This window comes from Gymnoscopelus braueri (genome assembly GCF_963280865.1).
Source record: "Gymnoscopelus braueri genome assembly, chromosome: 5".
In the NCBI taxonomy this organism is placed as follows: domain Eukaryota; kingdom Metazoa; phylum Chordata; class Actinopteri; order Myctophiformes; family Myctophidae; genus Gymnoscopelus; species Gymnoscopelus braueri.
Window position 1 is genome coordinate 39692063 of NC_137606.1, and position 17251 is coordinate 39709313.

Here is a 17251-nt window from a genome sequence, read left to right on the forward strand (position 1 = left end):
ACAAGGAGACTCCTTTTACTGAACAAACACTCTATAGCAATGAGTACTATCAGAATATAGAGCTATTTAACACTTATTTTAACCAAAGAAAATCACTTACCCTACCTTTAAACATTGCACAGGGCAGATATGACAAATAACTTTGAAAAAAATAAAGTAAAAATAGCTGATCAACGCGTTGCATTTGCAAGCTTGTAGATCCATCCTTTTTTATATTTGAAAATGTATTTTTCGTCATGGAAACGATTTTGACGATTACCTGAAATAATTGCTATTAGATGATTATGTAACAATTGTGACAACCATCTGACAGCTTGTTGTTTTGTTTTTGTATTGTCTGAAGATCGTCCATCACCACCACCACCACCACCAGCCGTCATCATGTCATTAGAACGGACTCCTCTCCTCCACTACCGCCTCTCCACCAGTGTCAATGAGTCGGCCGACCATCAGCACACTCCGTCCCGGCAGGCCACGGAGCAACAGCCGGCCACCACCGTGATGATGAGCCCCAGCAGGAGAGCCGGCGGCGGGACGCAGCAGAAAGGACCGCAGCAGCCCAAGCTGTCCACGTTCTTCGGGGTGGTGATCCCCACACTGCTGTCCATGTTCAGCGTGGTGGTGTTTCTGAGGATTGGTGAGTGTTGGTGACCCATTATTATGTATTCTATACCGGGGGGTGGAGGGTCCCGTCCGGAGACCCCCGGGGGGGTCCTTGAGGGGGTTCCAAGGGGCCCCCTGAAAAATGGGTCAAAATGTAACCACTTTAAACCTATATACATCGGCTATTTGAAAATACAAGCTCACAACGCATCGTATCGTGATGTGTTGTGAGCTTGTAGATCGGCTATTTTTAGACTTTTTTTGTGTGAAAATGTTGGTCTGCGGCCAAATAAATATTAATTTGGGGGTGCTTGACATGAAAAGGTTTGAGAACCACTGTTCTTCTATACACGATAAATTCCTCAGTATTAATTTAACCTCTTGAGCCCCAGTGTCCAAGCGTTGGTTGTGAGTTTGTCGCCATTTTCGGCGAAGAGATAAGGTGAAGAGGGAAAAAAACAGTGAACATAGAGCCCTGGGGGACCACGCTCAAATAAGCAGGGTTGCGTTGGTCATGGGACGGCCTAACACGCCGCGCAACCGTTATTTTGAGCAGGAGCACGCGCACGCACATGCATAGATTTAAATCACACCTCAGGGAATGAGCCTAGATGCATATCAATTGTCCATTGTGTGACCTGTAGTGTAGGTGTGACGTGTGCGTGACGTCATTAAAATAGAGTGCAACCGCTTCCAATGCAACACTGCAAATATTTAATTGGTTAAAGCTGCAATCTGTAACTTTTATGTCCTACCTGGGATTCAAACCCAGGTCTCCTACATGAGAGAGGCCATTTCTACCGCTCAGACAAGAGGCAATTCCCGTTCGACCAGGGGAGATATTGCTCGTACAGAGCTTCAGGCAGTAGGTGTCTAATTTTCGAGTAGGGAGACCACCTCCAACCACTGCAGAAGACGTATTAGTTATTATATTGTATTAACATCCTCTAACATACAGGCTAGGTCCATTTGTTAACATGTGTGTACGCTCTGCGTTACAAATAGATAAATCAACACTGAAGATTTTACTGTGTAACTGCCTTCTAACTTCAAATGCTTATGCACTGTTAATGCACATTTCTACATGCCGGGTGCATCAGCCCTGTTGAAAAGGGATTGAAATACAATTTCAAAGTCTCCTGCAAGCTACTACTACTACTACTACTACTATTGTTACTACTAGTAAAAGTGAAGCAGGAAGTCTCTCTCTGACTGCTAAAGATGGATCCTCATTTCATTGAGGGAAAGCTTCACTCAAGAATAATACAGTAGTTGATTTGTGGAAGGACAGTAGCTTCCCTTAATTGTTTTGGAAGAGGTTTTGGTAGTGGTGAGACCAGTTGGGTAGATTTTACACTGTGATGCCATAGTGGCATCATAGTGTGAAACAACAGGTTTTCTAAGCTCAACCCTCTCTAATGTGAAAAGAAGACACAAAATGCATTAAACAGGCCCTTTGTACTGAAGAAGTAATAGAGCCAGACCGATATATCGATCGATATAGTGGTCATTATTTGACTTTTTTGATGACATCGGTATTGGCAATTACGTGTTTTTTTTTTTACCTTAATCAAATGTGTGTTTTTCAAATTGATTAGAATTAGTTTTTACAATATATTAGTGAAAGTATCAGTAATCGGTAGGCTAGGACTCTCCAAAATCATGATTGGCGTCGGACCCAAAAATGTTGCATTGGTCGTGCTATTTTAGTTTTACTATACTACCTCTCTATTTCTGCTTTAGGTGGTACAGGTGTTAGAAAAACTAAAAGGTTATGGATGTGGTAGTACAGTCCAAGGGAACAAGGACAACTTTAATTGAGGTAGCAGGAATCAGATTTATTTCACAGCCTTGATATGAAATCCATGCATTTTTGTTGTTGTCAAGGTCGCTGTAAGCAATTTTACAATTCAAGCCATGACCAGTGCTCCCCAGACTAAAGGCTCCCTCTTTTCCCTCGTAGCTCCAGTAATCGTGTTCACATGACGCTCCACTCGAGGTTGCATATCTAGGAGGCCATTGATTACTCAAAGAATCCATACAAGTAGCCTTTCACGTGCAAAGTGTGGAGCCATTTAATTTCTCCTTCTCTTTCATGCTTTCTGCTGTCAGATTACGCGTGTGTACTGTAGTGGTAAGTTTTGTGATTGTTTGTGTGTGTGTGTGTGTGTGTGTGTGTGTGTGTGTGTGTGTGTGTGTGTGTATTTCTCTGAGCTGTCTTGCTGTTCCCCCCTCCCCCCATGTCTCGTGAGAGGTCAGCTGCTGTGGTGTGGACACACACACACACACACACACACACACACACACACTACTTTGAACTGCAGGGAAGTGTTTTTAACTACCAGTGACCGGTTGTAGACTATTCAGGAACTTACTACATTTTGAAAATAAAAGTGGTTTTTATTGGGGATGTGAAACTTTAAACTGAAACAAAGAGGGTGTGTTTACTGTTAATGAGTGTGCAAATTACATTTACTGACCATTATACAATATAACGTTAAATTGGTCACAGGCAGCTATCAGATTCTCAACGTTCAATTGCAGTATACTATGTTAAACAAAAATATGCAGTTAGATGAAAACAGTTTTTGCACAGTTTGTGTCCATATTGGTTGTAAAGTGTAAGAGGACTTTCACTGTTATGTGCTGCAAAAAAATAGGTTAAACAACATAGATCTTCCAGTGTTCCCTGTAAATCCTCACAAGTAAGTTTAGATCAACATTCTTCCATGGCCAGGCTTCAAACATATATGCCTGCTGTTAGATATGTTGCTAGCATGTGACGAGCCGTGTTGGGCCCAACATTCGTTACATTATCTACACACAGTGTCTATATGTTATTAGTATAAATTAAGATGACTCTAATGCGTAAGTTAGCTATGGGTCAATCCACGAAGAAACTTGCTATAAAGTTAAGTGCATTTTCTTTGCTGGTACTCTAAACTAGACTAAGTACTAAGTAAAAAAAAAAGTAAAACATTATTTAAAGGGTTAAAAGCCAAGCCAAGACGAGTAATAAAACAATATAAAATATTGATAACTTGAAATCAAATGACACATTTCCAACACTAGCATGGTGACATTGAATGCTGTGATGGTTGACGTGTTGCATGTGAACAATTAGACCTCATCAGCTGCATGTTGACCTCCACTAAAATGAAGTGGTTTGATTCTGCATTTATAACATTGTACTACTTACTCTACACAGCAGTGTTTCTCATACATAGGGTCACATTTTTGGGTCGTATTTTGGGTCCCAATTTCATTGTCACTTATTTTATAGAAGAAGAGAGGATCACCGATTGGCTTGTAGGCTGCAACATAGCTGCTAGATAATTCCATCATGGAGTACCCTATCACTGTCATCTGGTAGAATGACATTTTATTAGCAGTTATAATTATTGGGTTTGTCGGGTCCATAATACTGTAATACCCGACCTGATGAAGTGCATTGGGTCAGTTGAATATCTCAGAACCAGTGGGACCTCAGAACATACCTATATCACAGTTCCATTAGAGTTTGGGTCCGTCATAAAAACATAATTAATGGCGGAACCATTTGGAACTCAGAATTAATTTCCTGGGTTCATTGGGGTTCGGATCCGTCATTTTGGATCCTGGAAGCCCTCTAGGTTTGAATCCCTATTGCAGGCAGCTTTATTATACAATATGGAATGTATTTTTTCCGAGGCGTTGTAGAGATTTGGTGTTGAGGGAAAAAAAGAGCAGACCTTGTATAAAGCCCTGGGGGATCCCGGTCAACTAAGTACATTGGGTTTAAGTGATTAACACTCCTTTTTACCCAGGACAAATAAAATCTGGGTATGTGATAATGTGGTTTATCATAATTGTGGTTTATCATAATTAAAAAATGTAGTATCCATGTTTGATGTTTGTGTGTATGTTGGTTTTATTGCTAATAGAAGGAACTGCATGTCATGTGTTACTACAGGACTATATTAAATGGGCTGCATTTCTATAGCGCCTTTGTCCAAAGCATTACATTCACCACACACCAACAGCAAAGCCACTAGAATTCTCATATGTATGTTGTATCTTACAACTGAGAGGGCCTGCCCGTTGGTAACAAACAGTGCAGGAGACAAGGCCCGATGTACTTATTTTTTAAACTGACATTTTATGTTTACAAGAAACCTTTTTTTGAAAGCTAATTTACCTGTCTGTGTTACAAATAAGCTCACCAATGTTAGATGTAGGTCATTGTGTTTGTAAACACAAAAAACATGGAAGGGGGTGAGCTGTGAGTGCTCTGAACAAGTAAAAGGGCAAAACATTGCTACCACTTGACTAGAGGGTCTCTGGAGCCGATAACAGTAACACAGCTGAGTAGTGGAGGCAATATTTATGTGCTTTATTTAACTGTGTTAACTAAATATTGAGTGAACCCTACAAAGTGGGTAATATTGCCTATAGTGATACATTGGGAATTACAGCCAATGAGGTCTATCAAGCTGTGGCACAGATATCTGATAATAAAACAAGTTTGCAAGCCCAAAGGTTGCAGTTCTTCTTGCCGTTTTATGACTCGTGTGTTGCCAGACTCTATTAGCTTCTACTCGGTTGTCCGTTACTCTTGTGGCTGTCATCAAGGACAAAGCCGGCAAGGTTGGGAGCCCGGATAATTATAGCCCAAATTAGCCACAGTAGCCAGTGTGGTGTCTAACCTCCTGGAAAGGATTTTGTTGGATTGTTCATGTGATTATACTGGTACCACAGACAACCGGTTTGGCTTCACGGCCAAGCATGGTACTGATTTGTGTATGTATGCCTTGAAAGAAGTATCTGAAATAAAACTCCTTTGCTAAATGGCTTTATTGATGCCTCTAACTAGGCTTTTGACAGAGTGAATCAACACCACTGTAGTTGTTTCTGATTGGAGCCAGTGCTGTGCCTGAGGATCCTGGCATACTGCTATGCCAACCAGAGTATGCAGGTCAAATAGGGCAAGAGAGTTAACACTCCCTTTGGCTTTGGAAATGGAGTATGCCGGGGGGGGGGGCTCTCAAACCCTCTGTCCACCAGTCCTCTTTAACGTGTACATGAATGATTTATCAGACCAAGTAAGAGGCTACAAAACTGGTTGTGATTGTTAACTCATTAATAAACCATATTATACTGTATATGCCGGCGACAATCTGGCTATTATTTTTCTCCCCAGCAGTGCTGGGTTTCAAAATCTACTGATTATTCTTTGATTAAAGGGATATTAAACAAGAAGTGCGAGATAATGATAAAAATGAGTGTTGTAATGTAGACAAACAAAAGTGGATAAGTCAACTTTCAGATTTGTATCTGTCAGGGCGAGTCTGTGTTTGTAATAAAACAAAAATATCTGGACATTCTGGTGCTTTATTAAAGATATGTGGAAACCCATTTATGCCAGTGTGATTTAAAAAAAAAAGAAGTCATTATAATGAGAAACTAATTAATTATTTGGGATACTAACTCATTATTTTGAGAGTATCTCATATGTGATACTAAGTCATTATTTTGAGATACAATGAAGTTGAACTGAAGTGAACTGCAGTCCTGTAGTAACACAGTGTGTCTACTATTCACCAATGTGTACAAAGCATGGTTTACTGTGATCGCCCTCTCTCTGTCTATCTGTCTCTGTCTGACCCTCTCCCTCTCTGTCTCTCTCTTTCTCTATCTGTCCATGTTTCTCTCTGCTCCCCTCTCTCTTTAACGGCATTTAAAAATGGTACAGCAGAGCTCCACACTGTCGTTTAACTTGTGTGTGTGTATGTGTGCAGGTTTCGTGGTGGGAAACTGTGGCCTGTACCAGGCAGTAGCCATGTTCTTGGTTGCCTACTTCATCATCAGTATGACGGTTCTGTCTGTCTGCGCCATCTCAACCAACGGAGCCCTGGATGCTGGAGGAGCCTACTGTATCCACAAGCAAACATGTGCACGCACACATACGTGTTAGGCATGCATCCACCACACACACACACACACGTAAAGCGGCTATTTTCGTCTATTCTCCTGGGGGACCCTGGAAATTCTTCAGCGTTAAGCTATCCACAAAATGTTACATTGTATCTAAGTATAATATATAGGTAAACAAATATCAAATATACTTTGATATCAAAACAAATATCAAATATACTTAAAGTGTGTAATAAAGAGAGTTCCTTAGTCTCTCGTGTCCAAAAAATCATATCAAGTTGCAGCAGATATCAAATATGCACACGTCCACACTCCACACACACGCTTCACTGACCTTATACTGTAGATACAAACATAATATTTCTTTCTTTATTTGTGTTATTATTATGAGTCAAAATGCATGGGGCACATTGCTTACCTGTGTAGCAAAGCACCAGTCTTTAAGATAGTAGTTGTTTGACTCCTAGGAACCATCCTGGCACTGACCATAATTAATGTCAACCATTCAATCATTATAAAGTGTTGGCCACATTTTCGCGGCACTACAGTACATTACACATTTACACATTATGGCCTTTTTAAACATGTATTGTGTCACTCTACTTTATTTTATCTTCTACACAGTGTATTGGGATACTTGTTACTATGCATTGTGAATAAACTCTTCACACACGTCATGCCCTCACCTTGTATCACACTTGACACCAAAACAAGTCTCCTACATATTTTGATCGCAGCTTGCTGGCACACACCGGGGTTGACACTAACGGCTGCCCGACTGCTCCTGGGAAGTAAATCAAATGTTCGGGCAGGTGGGGTTTGCTTTCAGGTTGCCCGACCGGCAAGTGACTCTGAGACCTTAGTGTCAACCCCTGTGACATGCACACTCTTAAGGGTCAACCCCTGTGACATGCACACTCTTAAGGGTCAACCCCTGTGACATGCACACTCAGTCCACACCAATGCAACTCCATTTTGCAACATGCAACTACTTGTGTTGCAACTACTTGCAACCATTATCCCCAACGGCCGTTGCAAGGAGTTGCATTGGTGTGGACTGGCCTTGAAACTGTTTTGTTGCAAGGAGTTGCGACTAGTTGCATTGGTGCGGTCTGGCCATTACACACACCCATGTGTGTGCACACAGCTTGCACACCAATCAAAAACACACAAACTAACAAGTCCAGCTGTTGTCAGCCTTAATCCCTGCCTAGATATGATCAGTCGAGCTCTGGGCCCAGAGTTTGGCGGCAGCATCGGCATCATGTTCTTCCTGGCCAACGTGTGTGGCAGTGCCCTCTATGTTCTGGGTCTGGTAGAGGCTGTGATTGCCACCTTTGGAATACCTGCAGGTAAGACCCCCAACAACGCACTGCCATTGTATACCAGCACCAACGTTTTTATTTTAGAGCTGTATACGTTAGCTTGTTCTTAATTGATCACATGTCATCGTGGTCTTCTTATCATCTTAGAGAAGGGACTGATGGGACCAAGTGACATGTTTTTACGTTGTTTATTTCTCTATTTTCTTTATTAGTTGCCCGATTTTGGGGGCCGATCCCGAATAGTCAATTAAATCGATTAGTTTGATTAACTGTTGCACCCCTTAATGTTGCTATTTCCCCTCCTGCTTGGCTAGATGGTGTGTCCTCCCAGCTCCATGTGCTTCCTTCAGGCTATTGGTGGTCCCTGCTCTATGCCACCGCAGTGGGTCTGGTGTGCCTGGTGGTGTGCTTGGTGGGCGCAGACATCTACGCCAAGGCCTCCTTCCTCATCTTCTTGGTGGTTATGTTCGTCCTGGGCACCATTTTCATCAGCTTCTTCGCGGTGCGCCCGCATATCATCACCCTACCTGTCACTGGTACACCTGTGCCGAATGGCACCATCAGACCCGCGACCACTGCCAACTTTACTGGCTTCAAGATCGACACGCTGTTGGGGAACCTCAGAGGTAAGACACCGCGGCTGATTCCTTGAAGTAACCAGAACTGTGAACTGAGATGGGGCTGGGCAGGGGAGAAGGGCCAAAGACATTGGTGGGGCTTGTTGTGGGCTGGACAGGGCCTGGCAGGCTAGACTGTGAAATGGGATACTGGGCTTGAGAAGGGGTTGGCCCTGCGTAATGTGGGCTTGGGATGGGCTGGAACTCGGGTGACAGTTGGGCTATGACTGGAATAGGATTGATGGGGATGAGAATGAATGAATGAAGAAAAAATAACAAGTCTACAGGGTCACCAAATTCATACTCCGGGTGGTATCAATGCTCAGCAAGTTTCATGGCAATACAACTAGTCGTTTTTAAGATATTTGTTTTGGGATGGAGAGACAGACCGACATGGCCATCTTTAACATTATTCGTATGAAATTAAGGCTAATTAAGTGGTAATGACATCTTACATGTGAGTGAATTTTTGTAATGCCATTTTACCAGATGACACACACACACACCAGCTCTGGTGTTGATTTTCTGTGACGTGGAACAATGTTTCTCTGCATTGTCAGTGAACTCACTTTATTGCACTTTATTGTCAGGTATGAGGTTCATGCAACATTGGGTAACATTGGACTGTAATTAAACCCATTGGAATTACCTTGAGCATTTTATTGACATAGCAGTATAACACACCCTTAGATTTATACCCAACCACATTATTGTCACATCCGAACGACCAGCCATGGATTATTGATGACAACAAAATGATGAAAGACAAACTTATTTTACAGTCTTTAACTTCTATTCACTGTCGCAGCTGAATTTGTAGGAAATGCACCTCATAACGTACCTGACTTATGGTTTGAACAGCCTATTGTTGCTAGGAGACGTGAAAGCCCTTAACATCCGGTCCGCTGTTTACACCTCTAGGAAAGGGTAGGTTAAAAGAACATCGAAAACAACCTGAGTGGTAATAATTAATAAAACAACTTAGAGGCACTTATTTATAAGCTAGCTAGCTAACTCACAGCTGTTTGTCTGATGCGCTGTGCTGGTTTCTTTCCAGGGTTAGGGTTACAAACTTGAGTTTCACAAAGTTTCAGGACAACAGTGTTGTTGTTGAGTCTGAAAGCATCCTACCTGCCATGTACCCGCTTTGCAAAAGCATGCATTGATTAAATTGTACTGTGGATAAGTTAGCACCTGCTCAAGAAATGCATCTATTGATTGATTTGTACTTTAAGACACTGTTTGGATAAGATGGCACCTTCTTTATATATGGATCTATTGACGCCACTTAAACCCTATACTTTGTTGCCCAGGATCCTCCAGGGCTCTGTACTTGGTGTGCTCCTTTTTCTCGCTACACTAAATCTCTCTGCTAAAATAACCAATCTATGCCGTAAGCAAACAATGCATCGCGTAGCGACACGTGAGCTTGTAAGTCTCTGCAATTTTTGCAGAAGGTTCGCCCCCAGAATAGGGACGCTAGGCTTCATGTGGTTACAATGTAATGTGAGGTACTGCGGATGAGGCTGACCTGAGACCTGTTCTCTGTTCCTACAGCCGACTACACTGTTGATTACACGACGGAAACGATGATGACCTTTGCGACGGTTTTCGCCGTCATGTTTAACGGTTGCACAGGCATCATGGCTGGGTCCAACATGTCAGGTAGGTGGATGTGTGATGGTTGTCTGTGGGTTTGTAGTGGAGGGAATGGGTGTAGAGGGGTAGGTGAAGAACCAAAGGTGTATGTTCATTGTGTGTGTGTGTGCGTGTGCCACCAGGGGACCTAAAGAACCCCAGCTACTCCATCCCTCGTGGCACCATCACTGCTGTCATCTTCACCTTCATCATCTACAACCTGCTCAGCCTGCTGGTGGCCTGCTCCTGTGACCGGTGTGTAACACACACACATACACACTCACACTCACACTCACACACACACACACACACACACACACACACACACACACACTAGTCCAGTGTCAGTGTGTGCAGTATTGATGCGGCTTTAAAGCAAGTGTCGCCAGGTTGCTAAACTGACATGAGAGGGCAATAAAGGGGGCACTGGAGATCAATACAGTCATAATTTATCCTGTAGTGCTGTTTTTCCTGCCTCTGTTTGACACACACACACAGAGTTATAGGAGAAAGGGTCAAGGAGGATGAGGATCTAACTGAAGTGTGAAAGTCGTGATTTGATTGAGACCTGGAGAAGAGAGGAGACTGAAAAGATAAATTATGGGCTGTAGATGAAAGATTGACTCCACTGTGCTGTGCTCCTTTAATGTAATCCTTTCTTTCTTTCTTGTCTTTTCTCTCTCTCTTTCTCTGTCCCTCCACCCACCTCCTAAAGTATTTGCCTTCCCCCCATCTATAATTGACCTCCATGTGAGAATCAGAGCTACTGGATCATTGATTAGAACTGGAACACAACATGTACTAATGGCATCCACCCAGTGAGCTGCGTGCCTCCACTCACATGAGCCGGCAGTGAGGCCGTGGTGCGGAGCGTCACATGACCTGTGCATCATATGACGTGAGGGGGGGGGCTCACAAATAGACTGTTGAAAATCTTAACTAGATTCATTTATTAATCTTCTTACTTTGCTGTTATTATCGTCTCGTGCTTCACATGGTGTGTGTCGAGAGAGAGAGAGAGAGAGAGCAAGAGCCTTGACTCACATCATGTGAGGGATTTTACAACTTGGAATGGTCAAATGAGAAGGGGGACAGCGGGGGGGGGGGGGTTTCACAGTAAGTGAAGGGGGGGGGGGGGGTTGTTCACAGTAAGTGAAGGGAGCGAGAAAAGAGCATGAGCAACCAAAGTAACCGAAATCTCAGGCATCCATTTTGCTGAGGAAACACAACCATGCATGAATTACTGGTTTGTACTTCAGTGTGTAGCCATTAGCCTTTAGTTTTTTATGTTCTGTAAATGATTTCCCATCTGGTTTAACTGTTTCCACTAAGCACGCATCATTTCTTGTACAGGATTTAAAGTCTGCTTTTATTAGTTTGATGAGTAGGATTTCAGGACAAAGCAGGAAAAATACATCTTATATTTTGTTTGCTACGTGACATGAGGTGAAGTTTTATTGATGTTGACCTGTATTTGGTTGATAAGCAGAAGGAAAACACAAGTTGTTCTTGTGTGTTTCTGTCAGAGTGCAGAGGGCATGTGTGTTGTTGATAGCATTGCTGTGAAGGCGTGGAGAAAATATTGTTTCCAAGAAAATACCATATCTACGAATTGTTTTCTTAGTGAGAGACACTTTCACTACTTTGTTTAGTTCTTAGTTTTTCTGCTGCGAAATGAATTTAGTGTTGACCTAGATAAGTCAGGGCCCAGTATATTAAATAATACAATATTCCAGTATTAGTTAGTCTAAGTCTGTGACCTCATCAGAACTGACCCACTGTATGTGAAATAACAAACGGGGTCCCCCAGGTCTCTATACTTGGTCTGTTCCTTTTTCCCCCCCTCTACCGAATCTCTTTGCCCAAAATAGCCGATCTACAAGCTCACAACAGGTCACAATACTTGTGCATTCACCCCCAGAATAGGGATGCTGGATTTCATTTGGTTAAATATGATTTGCATGGCTTGCATGGCTTGACGTGTCAAGGAGGAAGTGGCTGTAGAGTTGTATTTGAAAGTGTTTCTATGTGTGTCATCACCACATGATGGAATGTCTGCAACGCTGTGCTCCTGCTTCCATAGAATGCACCACAATGCTCCGATTGTCTGCTCAAGTTCAATAACAAAACCACTGGATGAGTTTCAACCCTTTAAATCCAGTATCTATTGTCATTTTTCAGCCGTTTGTCAGCCAAATGTTATCCCACTTGTAAAATAATACCAACATTATATCACTTCTGAGTTTTATGGGTTCTTCCTGATAGCACAATAATTCTTGTCATTCAAACCAAACAGGTGGGCGAGCAAACTGAATTAGTATGAGTTTGAATCTGACTGGGTCTATTAAAGTCATCCGTCATCATGTCACCGCTGTACAATTCCCAGAGTAAGATAAGATGGCAGCTGCTAGGAAACACAGTGGGGTAGAAATGGCAGCCACTTCTGCTTCATTATGTTGCTGTTCTGGGCCTGGGCAGGTAGTGTTGGTATTGGAACAATAAGCTCTGTGTGCATGTGCATGGATGGGCATCATATGTGATTGTGGTATTTGTTCTCCTTTTTAGATTGCTGTCTTTTGATTCTGAAAAGTAGATATTTAACCACATACTGTACAAAAAAGTAGCGTCTGTTACAGTTGCACATGTTCTCCAAAAGGTGGCAGTCACGCTCTCCTGCTGACCTAGCAAGTTCCCTTTCCAGGCTGCTGCAAACTGTGAGACAAGATGTGGAATAACAGAGTAGGCTTTAACCTTTTTAAGGGAGGCCGTCCTAACTTGCCGCCCTTGCCAAATTGTAGTTCTGCATGGCAGCTCAAAAAGTTAAAGTAGTTAAGAGTGGATTTAATAGTAAGTGTCGGAGCAGATTCAGATGTGGGTCTGTATTATACACGTCTCGATAAGTGTGTGTGGGCACGCTTGAATGTGTGCATATGTGCCTGGCTCTTAACACCAGTCCACTTTCTCTCTCATAAGGGTATGAAGGGATTATGTAAAAGTGTGTATAATTTTAACCTCTGAGGAATTGATCCGATGTTTTCATCTAGAGTGATTTGTATTGAGTGAACGGCTGGGGGTTCAATGCCTTTGCCGAAGGATACAGGGTGTTTGGGATACGCATCATCTTTCTGTAACAGTAATGACTAGACCAACTTCCAAGCCCCAAACATGTCACATAATATTTGCATCACTTGTCCAAAGAGGTGGCAGGGGGTTATTGAGCAACATGCAGAATCTAGTGCAGCAATTGATTAATCTGTCTAATGGGTTTTGTTGATTATTCCATTAATTATGCAATTAATTTGCATAACATGAGAGTAGAAGGTGATAGAACCCAAACAAACATCTCAAAATTGCTGATTATGTTTTAACCATCACTCAAAACTTAACTTATCCTTTTTCAATATGGAACAAAGAAAAGATTATACACATTGAAGTTGTAAATAAGTAATTCAATTATCAAAGTTAAATTTGATAAATCTTCTATTGAGCGACCCTTTGTGCATGTTGTATAGTGTGTATTGTGTTGCCTTTCAAGGGTGAATCTTCCTCTTGAAGATTCTAAAGTAATGCATTATTCCTATGACTTAAATAGTTAAATATAACTGAGTTTGAACATGAACGTCTCTCCTCTAAAGCTTGAAACAAGAGGCCCTATACACTTAGAATTCTGGAGGTGAGCTGACACCCTGATAACGGTCAAGGTGGATCTGACAGGAAAACAGCCACATGTTCTGGTTCAGAACTCGCAGCAGTGCATTGAAATGCAGCTCATTTGGGTGTAAACGTCCAAAACAAATGGTCCCGTTCCAGCTTCGTCCCGTTTTGTGATCATTGCAGATGATATGCAGCTGTGATAAGTGAGGATGAAGATGATGACGAGTGGTAGTGATGACAAAGATGAAGGCTGGGTGTGTGAAATATAGGACGAGTCTATTAACCCCATGTGACAGGCTCACTAGCCATGACGGATTGCCCCGTCTCCATTTTGTGTGTGTGTGTGTGTGTGTGTGTGTGTGTGTGTGTGTGTGTGTGTGTGTGTGTGTGTGTGTGTGTGTGTGTGTGTGTGTGTGTGTGTGTGTGTGTGTGTGTGTGTGTGTGTGTGTGTGTGTGTGTGTGTGTCAGGACAGCACTACAGGCTAAATTAAGACTGAAGTCTTTTAGTGTTTGGTAATTTGGGACATGACCCATCTCTCTGTCTCTTTCTTTCTCACACACACACACACACACACACATGTTTATTATGCCTGTTAGGGGTGTCACAATATATCGCACCACAATATATTGTGATGTTAAAACGTATGCATGTCAAGACAAAATATTAATTTATGCTGGTGAAAGTGGATATGAAGTGTGATATGAAATTAAAGCTTACCATAAACACAGTAAGCTTTGTTTACCGGTAGTCATAATCACTGGCTGTCTTCCACCCCATTTAATGGCTTTTGTGCACTCTTTCAAAAAGAACCACTGGTGTTGTGTATCATGAAACTAGTGTATTGTGACACCTCTAATGCCTGTGTGTGTCTTTGTTTATTAGGTTAGGATTTAGCATGAGGTCATGTGAATCTAGCTTTTCTGCCTTTCAGTCGACGTGTGTGTGTGTGTGGTGTGTGTCTGTGTACACTCCTGCTCCACTGCTTTGTGCCTCAATGACTTGTGTGCTAATCCAGCTCTTGCTATTGAAACGGTTGTATTAATTACTAACTTGATAATGATAGTCATTTTCATCTTCTTATCTCTTTTGTTGTGCTCTGTCTGTATCTCTGGCATACAGCCGTGTGTAAATCCTTCAACCCCCCCCCCCTTGCCTAATAAACTCTCCCACTTGTCACCTTATCTCCATCTCTCTACCACTTGCTTCTTTCATTCTCCTCTCCTTGCCTCTATCTTCTCCCATTTAATTAAAAAAATGTAATCAATATTTAACATTAATGATCTTAAAGCCAGATGTATACTTAGTTGCGTGCAGGTGTCGTGCACAGAAAATAGCCAAATCTACACGCATCACGACGTGTAGATCTAATATAATGTAAACACTAGTAGACTACATACAGTAGATAGATGTAGACCCTTACAGATCCATGTGGGGAAATTCCGTTGTCCTAGCAGCATCAGCAGTAATGAAATACAGGAGACTTACAGGTAAGACTAGGGATAAATCAATACCGAACATTGTGGGACTGCACAGTCACAAGAAGTTGGTATATTAGCAGCTTAGTTAGAAAAGCCTCTTCTAGACAGGCACACACGTCCGCGCGCACAGTCTCTCTCTCACACACACACACACACACACACACACATACACACACACACACACAGTTATAGGAGAAAGGGTCAAGGAGGACGAGGATCTAACTGAAGTGTGAAAGTCGTGATTTAGGATAGTCACCTGGAGAAGAGAGGAGACTGAAAAGATGAGTAGAAGCAAATGACCAATCAATGAAGATTGATTGAAAAGAGGAGAGGAAGTGAAAAAAGGCAGAGGTGATGTACAGTACATCATAAGATGAGGTGAAAGGGTGATGAGAGGTTTAACTTACTTATCTAGCTTTAGATAGACGTATAAGAAAGAAACGTGTGTGTGTGTGTGTGTGTGTGTGTGGTGGATGAAAGGCTGATCAATGACGGACGGCAGGAAAATGGAGATGAGCAAGAGATAGATGATGGAGAGATAGAGGGAGAGATGTGGGAGATAAAGGGAGATAGTGATTAAGAGATAGAGAGAGGGGGAGATAGAGATGGGTGGAGACAGCGATAGATGAAGGGAGATGGAGAGATAGAGAGAGGGAGGGAGGAAGATAGAGGGACATAGAGATTGAGAGAGACCTACGTAGATGGACGCAGATAGAGGGAGTTAGAGATGGAGTGAGATGGAGAGATGACAAGATATAGAGATGACAAGATATAGAGATGAAGAGATAGAGAGAGCGCACGGAGGCCTTTTAACTATTGATCCCATTTAATAATCCTTAACCACTCCCCTGAGGGCACTTCTCTCTCTCTCTCTCTCTCTCTCTCTCTCTCTCTCTCTCTGACTCTTGTTCACTCACTCTATTACTGTTTTTCTGTTGATATTGCTCACCCACTCTCTCTGGCTTTTAGTCCTGGAATCTTAAGCTTCTGTCTGTCTGTTTGTCTGTCTCTCTCCTTCATCAGTCTTTCCCTTTCCGTCTCTCTTTCTATGGCTCTCTCTGTCCTAGAATGCCAAGTTTGTTTCTGTCCTCCACTGGTCTTTCTTTGATTGTCTCTCTCACTCCTTCTGTCTTTTATCCCATTTTTATTTCTATCAACTCATAATCTCAGACCTCGACTGTCCGGCAGGAACCAGCTAACTCCATTTTGATGCTTTTGCATTTTTCCCGATAAATCAGTGCTATTGAACACCCTTTCCATCTGTGTGTTGGTAAAAAGAATATTGAACCAATGAAAAGTATTAAAAAGTGCTTCTGACAAAACCAGCTAACTCCATTGGATTCTCAAAATTTCTGCGAAACCAGTAAGTCCACCAAAGGGGGGTGGAGTAAGCTGGTTTTGCTGACTCCAGGCTCCACCCCCTTTTGACCTCCAACCTCATTGTGAGTTTGGAGGTCCATTCAGCTGTTCTTATCAATGATGAACAAAACTCCACTTTTTGTTTTGTTTTTTTCATTTCCTGAAAAATGAAAATTTTGGAGTTAGCTGGTTTCTGCCGGACAGCACAGATATATAAGAACCATAGACTGTATAAAAAGAATGGACAGCGTTACGCCCCTAGACTCTACAGACCGTAAATGAAGCCGATTGTTCAGCAATTTCAAATCCACCATCTTTAAATATCGCGTCATATCGCGTCATATCCTGCAGAATGACACCAGACCATTATTGGTTGGGTAGCTTGTCAATCAAGAGCGGGGGCGGGTAATGAATGCTATTGGTTGTGTAGCTTGTCAATCAAATCATCCCGCCCCTCCTAGAGCATAACCTACTTTATCGTCAATTTTAAAATAAATGGGACCATAGTTTACCAAAACGCATATCATGATGATTGAAAGGAGACTTTAAACTAGCGACTGGAAGCATATAGTATTTATGACCATTTTTATTAAGGTAAGAAAATCTAGTCTAAAGTTTGTCAAAAACCCATCCGCTTGCGTTAAGATAAATTATTTCTGACAC

General features: G+C 42.2%; 1 protein-coding gene across 1 annotated transcript in view; it reads left to right on the plus strand.

The window, feature by feature from the left end:
- Positions 1 to 381: 381 nt before the first annotated feature.
- The window catches only part of LOC308086054 (solute carrier family 12 member 9), a gene marked incomplete at its 5' end in the record, with an annotated part of 44470 nt that continues 27600 nt past the window's right edge, over positions 382 to 17251 (plus strand). The window contains 6 exons of the mRNA XM_080429390.1: positions 382 to 637; positions 6381 to 6515; positions 7731 to 7868; positions 8156 to 8467; positions 10016 to 10123; positions 10240 to 10351. Coding sequence (XP_080285516.1) covers positions 382 to 637; positions 6381 to 6515; positions 7731 to 7868; positions 8156 to 8467; positions 10016 to 10123; positions 10240 to 10351 — 1061 coding nt within the window. The remainder of the gene's footprint in view (positions 638 to 6380; positions 6516 to 7730; positions 7869 to 8155; positions 8468 to 10015; positions 10124 to 10239; positions 10352 to 17251) is intronic.